The 7,500-nt window shown below is 33.9% G+C and overlaps 2 protein-coding genes across 2 annotated transcripts in view; both read right to left on the bottom strand.

Moving 5' to 3' along the window:
* Positions 1 to 911, bottom strand: part of LOC306791547 (uncharacterized protein) — a 9,535-nt gene extending 8,624 nt beyond the window's left edge. The window contains exon 1 of the mRNA XM_079288329.1: positions 810 to 911. Within this exon, the coding sequence (XP_079144455.1) occupies positions 810 to 873 (64 nt within the window). The 5' untranslated portion in view covers positions 874 to 911. The remainder of the gene's footprint in view (positions 1 to 809) is intronic.
* A 952-nt stretch (positions 912 to 1,863) lies between these two features.
* Positions 1,864 to 7,500, bottom strand: part of LOC306791237 (uncharacterized protein) — a gene marked incomplete at both ends in the record, with an annotated part of 16,247 nt that continues 10,610 nt past the window's right edge. Inside the window, one exon of the mRNA XM_079287867.1 lies at positions 1,864 to 1,984. Coding sequence (XP_079143993.1) covers positions 1,864 to 1,984 — 121 coding nt within the window. The remainder of the gene's footprint in view (positions 1,985 to 7,500) is intronic.

The following is a 7,500-nucleotide window of genomic DNA, read 5'->3' as shown; positions in this document are numbered from 1 at the left end:
CACACGCTGCACCAACGCAGTCTCAAGACGTCCTCCACCGCTTGTTTGGGTGATTTGCTGCATCAACGGTGTTTATTGCATTTTTTTTCAAACTGCGTTAATGTGCGATAAAATAACAGTCGGCATTAATTAATTAATGCGTTAACTTGCACAGCACTACTTTGATTATTAATTGATTATATTTCTGATTAATAAATTTATATTTTGGTTCATTAATTGCCTGAAAACAGTCCAACAGCTGTTCAAAGAGATTTAGTTCAGATAAAGAACTCAGATCAACAGAATCGATTGATTGTTTCACTGCTGAACAACATCCAGCTTCATCACAGAGCCAGGCTAGCCGTGTCCTGGCTTTATGCTAAGCTAACTAGCTGTATCCTGCCTTTATGCTAAGCTAACTAGCTGTATCCTGCCTTTATGCTAAGTTAACTAGCTGTATCCTGCCTTTATGCTAAGCTAACGAGCTGGTGGAAGTTGAGAGTACACACCTTTCACTAAATATTGTTGTTTATTATTTTCTGCCTTTTTAAAGAAAAACAAGCAACAAAAATAAAAATCAGTTTGAACAGAAACATAATGTTCACAGAGAGGAAGAACTCCAACATGGCCGACAGTCATGTTACAGTTAAACTGTCAGATCTACTCACCAATACACACACAGGGAGAACAAGAAGTTAAACAGCTGCAACACGCACACACTCTCTCTCACACACACACACACACACACACACACACACACACACACACACACACACACACACACACACACACACACACACACACACACACACACACACAGGAGGACTCACCAGGCAGCAGGAGGATCAGTGAAGCTGCACTCAGACAGACAGACAGCAGACTCCAGCTGAACATGATGAACAGAAAGACAAAGAGACGTGTGATGGAGACGAGCGACTGAGACCTGAATGAACAGACTGAGAGAGAAAAGGGGAGGAGAGAGGGGAGGGGAGGAGAGGGGGGGAGGAGAGGGGGGGGGAGAGGTTGTGGTTTTCCTGCCAAGTTTGTTCTCCGTTTGCCAAAAATCATGAGCAGAGAAAGAGAGAAAAAAGACTTTCAGAGAAACTAAGAGTTATTTAAACATATATATTGTGTATATCATCTAACGACTAAGATTATAATCGTATATACGACAAAGTAGTTTAGCATCTAATGTACAGAATAAATGTTGAATAGATAGTACATATATCGAATGTAGTATAAACAGTAAGAGTATAATATGAACAGAGTACTACTAATAAAGAGTGAGCAGCTGGAGGAACACGAGGTTCTCTTTGGTCTGTAAGGAACTCTACTGACTCCATGTGAACACGTCTTCATGAGACACTTTACGAGCGTCAGTAACAACGTAACAAACACATGTTAACCTTTTAACCTCCAGCTTCTCCTGAACACAACCAAGAAGTTTAGGTTAGCAAGTAAACCTAAAAACTAAGTGAAGCTACGCTCATAGACTTCATATGAGAAGTGGACGAAGTCGCCGTCATTGTTTTAATGAAGTGAAAACACTCTGTGAAAGGGTTAAACAAGACCTGTCAATCACAGTAGCCCCGCCCTAAAGCATCCCCTGCTTTATGGTCTGTGTGACTCTAAATGGACCATAATGTACTAAATGAACATCATGCTGTATTGAAGAAGACTTGAAACTAGAGATTGAGACATAAACTCATGTTTACAATGTTTACTGAGGGAATAAATCAAGAGAGAAGTAGAGTCATTTACTATAGACTTCTATACAACCAGAGGAGTCGCCCCCTGTAGAACATCTGACCAATGAGAGGAGAGAACATTCTCACCTGGCCAATCAGAACAGAGCAGACAAATGACCGTTACCAATAAAATACTTTAAAACACGTGACTGCAGTTTGAGAGAAAGTGATCTGATCTATAAATGATCTCCTGAGATGAGGGAAACAGTTCAGACTGGATCTCCAGCTCTGAGCTCCTTTGTTGTTCCACTTCCTGTCTGATGAACACAACAACACACATTGTGTTCATCAGGAATCCTCACAGACGAGCTGGAGGAGAAGTTCACGCCTCTTTTGTTTCTGGTCTCCCAGCTGGATGGAACACAATAGATTCACTTCTTTTCTTTTCTATTTGCAGTCTCAGGGAAACGCACCTCGCAGTGATGTCATCAGTGATGTCAGCAACGACCAAATATGGACGTGCAAAGTGTGAAGTTTTCTGTGGGAAACCAGACCGAGAACATCGGCACCAGAGAGCATCATGGGAAATCTCAGCTACATGTCGAGGCTCTGGAGGTTCAGTTCATTGTAAATATTTCATGAACTACAAAATATAATGTATATTCTATATGTATCGTATTTTCCAGCTTAATGATACTTGTTAAATGCTGGTAATACCTTTATGAAACTAACATGGTACTTGTTAGTAAAGGATCTGACTGAAGCCTCCCTCTCAGCTGGACTTCCTCCACAACAAGAGCCATTAGCATCCTTCTGACTAGCATTAGCATTGTGAATGGTGTCCCAGCATGCAGTCTGTCGGAGTGTGAACAGAAGACAGCAGGACGTTTGGTTTAAAAGGGAGGAAGTCATCAACCAGACTCATATCTTATGGTTTCATCAGAGAAGACTTTATTATATTAGATCTCATGGTTTCATGAGAGAAGAAGAGTTTAATATATTAGATCTTATGGTTTCATGAGAGAAGAAGAGTTTAATATATTAGATCTCATGGTTTCATGAGAGAAGAAGAGTTTAATATATTAGATCTTATGGTTTCATGAGAGAAGAAGAGTTTATTATATTAGATCTTATGGTTTCATGAGAGAAGAAGAGTTTAATATATTAGATCTCATGGTTTCATGAGAGAAGAAGAGTTTAATATATTAGATCTCATGGTTTCATGAGAGAAGAAGAGTTTAATATATTAGATCTCATGGTTTCATGAGAGAAGAAGAGTTTAATATATTAGATCTCATGGTTTCATGAGAGAAGAAGAGTTTAATATATTAGATCTTATGGTTTCATGAGAGAAGAAGAGTTTAATATATTAGATCTCATGGTTTCATGAGAGAAGAAGAGTTTAATATATTAGATCTCATGGTTTCATGAGAGAAGAAGAGTTTAATATATTAGATCTCATGGTTTCATGAGAGAAGAAGAGTTTAATATATTAGATCTTATGGTTTCATGAGAGAAGAAGAGTTTAATATATTAGATCTCATGGTTTCATGAGAGAAGAAGAGTTTAATATATTAGATCTCATGGTTTCATGAGAGAAGAAGAGTTTAATATATTAGATCTCATGGTTTCATGAGAGAAGAAGAGTTTAATATATTAGATCTCATGGTTTCATGAGAGAAGAAGAGTTTAATATATTAGATCTTATGGTTTCATGAGAGAAGAGTTTAATATATTAGATCTTATGGTTTCATGAGAGAAGAAGAGTTTAATATATTAGATCTTATGGTTTCATGAGAGAAGAAGAGTTTAATATATTAGATCTTATGGTTTCATGAGAGAAGAGTTTAATATATTAGATCTTATGGTTTCATGAGAGAAGAAGAGTTTAATATATTAGATCTTATGGTTTCATGAGAGAAGAAGAGTTTAATATATTAGATCTTATGGTTTCATGAGAGAAGAAGAGTTTAATATATTAGATCTTATGGTTTCATGAGAGAAGAGTTTAATATATTAGATCTTATGGTTTCATGAGAGAAGAAGAGTTTAATATATTAGATCTTATGGTTTCATGAGAGAAGAAGAGTTTAATATATTAGATCTCATGGTTTCATCAGAGAAGAAGAGTTTAATATATTAGATCTTATGGTTTCATGAGAGAAGAAGAGTTTAATATATTAGATCTTATGGTTTCATGAGAGAAGAAGAGTTTAATATATTAGATCTTATGGTTTCATGAGAGAAGAAGAGTTTAATATATTAGATCTTATGGTTTCATGAGAGAAGAAGAGTTTAATATATTAGATCTTATGGTTTCATGAGAGAAGAAGAGTTTAATATATTAGATCTTATGGTTTCATGAGAGAAGAAGAGTTTAATATATTAGATCTTATGGTTTCATGAGAGAAGAAGAGTTTAATATATTAGATCTAATGGTTTCATGAGAGAAGAAGAGTTTATTATATTAGAGCTCATGGTTTCATGAGAGAAGAAGAGTTTATTATATTAGATCTCATGGTTTCATGAGAGAAGAAGAGTTTATTATATTAGATCTCATGGTTTCATGAGAGAAGAAGAGTTTAATATATTAGATCTTATGGTTTCATGAGAGAAGAAGAGTTTAATATATTAGATCTTATGGTTTCATGAGAGAAGAAGAGTTTAATATATTAGATCTTATGGTTTCATGAGAGAAGAAGAGTTTATTATATTAGATCTCATGGTTTCATGAGAGAAGAAGAGTTTAATATATTAGATCTCATGGTTTCATGAGAGAAGAAGAGTTTATTATATTAGATCTCATGGTTTCATGAGAGAAGAAGAGTTTAATATATTAGATCTTATGGTTTCATGAGAGAAGAAGCGTTTAATATATTAGATCTTATGGTTTCATGAGAGAAGAGTTTAATATATTAGATCTTATGGTTTCATGAGAGAAGAAGAGTTTAATATATTAGATCTCATGGTTTCATGAGAGAAGAGTTTAATATATTAGATCTTATGGTTTCATGAGAGAAGAAGAGTTTATTATATTAGATCTTATGGTTTCATGAGAGAAGAAGAGTTTAATATATTAGATCTTATGGTTTCATGAGAGAAGAAGAGTTTAATATATTAGATCTTATGGTTTCATGAGAGAAGAAGCGTTTAATATATTAGATCTTATGGTTTCATGAGAGAAGAGTTTAATATATTAGATCTTATGGTTTCATGAGAGAAGAAGAGTTTAATATATTAGATCTCATGGTTTCATGAGAGAAGAGTTTAATATATTAGATCTTATGGTTTCATGAGAGAAGAGTTTAATATATTAGATCTTATGGTTTCATGAGAGAAGAAGAGTTTAATATATTAGATCTTATGGTTTCATGAGAGAAGAAGAGTTTAATATATTAGATCTAATGGTTTCATGAGAGAAGAAGAGTTTATTATATTAGATCTCATGGTTTCATGAGAGAAGAAGAGTTTATTATATTAGATCTCATGGTTTCATGAGAGAAGAAGAGTTTATTATATTAGATCTCATGGTTTCATGAGAGAAGAAGAGTTTAATATATTAGATCTCATGGTTTCATGAGAGAAGAAGAGTTTATTATATTAGATCTCATGGTTTCATGAGAGAAGAAGAGTTTAATATATTAGATCTTATGGTTTCATGAGAGAAGAAGAGTTTAATATATTAGATCTCATGGTTTCATCAGAGAAGAAGAGTTTAATATATTAGATCTTATGGTTTCATCAGAGAAGAAGAGTTTAATATATTAGATCTCATGGTTTCATGAGAGAAGAAGAGTTTAATATATTAGATCTTATGGTTTCATGAGAGAAGAAGAGTTTAATATATTAGATATCATGGTTTCATCAGAGAAGAAGAGTTTAATATATTAGATCTCATGGTTTCATGAGAGAAGAAGAGTTTAATATATTAGATCTTATGGTTTCATGAGAGAAGAAGAGTTTAATATATTAGATCTTATGGTTTCATGAGAGAAGAAGAGTTTAATATATTAGATCTTATGGTTTCATGAGAGAAGAAGAGTTTAATATATTAGATCTCATGGTTTCATGAGAGAAGAAGAGTTTAATATATTAGATCTCATGGTTTCATGAGAGAAGAAGTGTTTAATATATTAGATCTTATGGTTTCATGAGAGAAGAAGAGTTTAATATATTAGATCTCATGGTTTCATGAGAGAAGAAGAGTTTAATATATTAGATCTCATGGTTTCATGAGAGAATAAGAGTTTAATATATTAGATCTCATGGTTTCATGAGAGAAGAAGAGTTTAATATATTATATCTTATGGTTTCATGAGAGAAGAAGAGAATGAGACACCATTTCAACTTTCAAATGTTGAGAAAACCATGAACTATTGCCGCATAATTCAGCTTTCCGATATCTTTTAAACTTTTGGAACTGCAGCAATTTAACTTTTATGATTTTTCAGCCCTTTTCTGACTTTATAATGGGTGTGTATTGTGCAGCTTAGAGTGTGTGATGTCACCACTAGAGTGAAGAGCAGCTTGAGATTATTGTGAAAAAAACATTTGTGTTTTGCCACTGTGTCCACAATCTTAGTCTTAGGGATCTTTAGAGGTCTTTCCCCCCCCCCCCCCACACACACGCCATTTTAAAATAAAAGCCTCACAGAATGAATCCGAACTGAAATGCTTGTGATGAGCCTGTCATTTAATAACCGGTTTGTGTTTATCTAACATTATGATTCTGTCTCCTCTCCCCTTCTCCCCCACACCCCATTTCAAAATAAAAGCCCCAGAGAGTGAATTCTAACTGAACTGCTTGTGATGAAGCCTGTCATTTAATAACCTCTGTTTATGTGTCAAACATGATGATTATGTCTCCTCTCCCCCTCCCTCCCCCACCCAGTCCCACCCTTTCAAAATAAAAGCCTCATGGATTAACTGTATTTAAACGTTCAGCTCAAAATTTGGCTTTTTTGTTGAAATAATGAATGCTCTTACTAATACTGCGACAACTACTACTACTGCTAATATTTCTGGTATTACTACTACTACTACTACTACTACTACTACGAATTCAACTTTTGCTGTTGCTACTATTACGACGACTGCTACTGCTATTACTGCTACCATAAATATTATTACCACCACTACCACTACTACTACTATTATTACTTATACCACAACTGCTAATACTGCTATTCCTGCTACTACCAGTACTAATACTACTACAGCTATTAGTACGACTGCTATGACTTATTATACTACTACTACTACTGTTACATAAAATACTACGACCACTACGACAGCTATTACTACGACTACTGATACTACTACTTCTTCTAATTACTAATACTTCGACTACAACTTCTACTACTACTACAAATATCACTGCTGCTACAACTAGTACTTATTCAAATGCTACTAATACTTACACTGCCAATAATACTTCTACAACAACTACAACTTCTACTGCTACTTCAACAAATATCACTACTGCTGGAATTCTTTTAAGCTACAGAAACCGTTAGAATATCAAAATGTTCAGCTCTTTCAGGAGAGGGGTGATATAACTTCATATTTGTAATCTTTCAACCTTTTGAATTATTAAGCTTTTTGCAATTTAAAAAAAATTGGATATCTATTTTCAGCAATGTTTTTGAGATTCATTTCAGCTTTCAGCATTCCAACGCATTTTCAGCAGGAAATGCATTTTCTAGTTATTCATATTATTCACATTATTATTATTATTCATATTATTATTATTCATATTATTATTATTCATATTATTATTATTCATATTATTATTATTATTTAGGAGTCCCCCATAAAACGGGACATTCGTTTG

Source organism: Melanostigma gelatinosum (assembly GCF_949748355.1).
Source record: "Melanostigma gelatinosum genome assembly, chromosome: 17".
Lineage (NCBI taxonomy): Eukaryota > Metazoa > Chordata > Actinopteri > Perciformes > Zoarcidae > Melanostigma > Melanostigma gelatinosum.
This window is presented reverse-complemented; position numbering and strand designations above follow the sequence as displayed.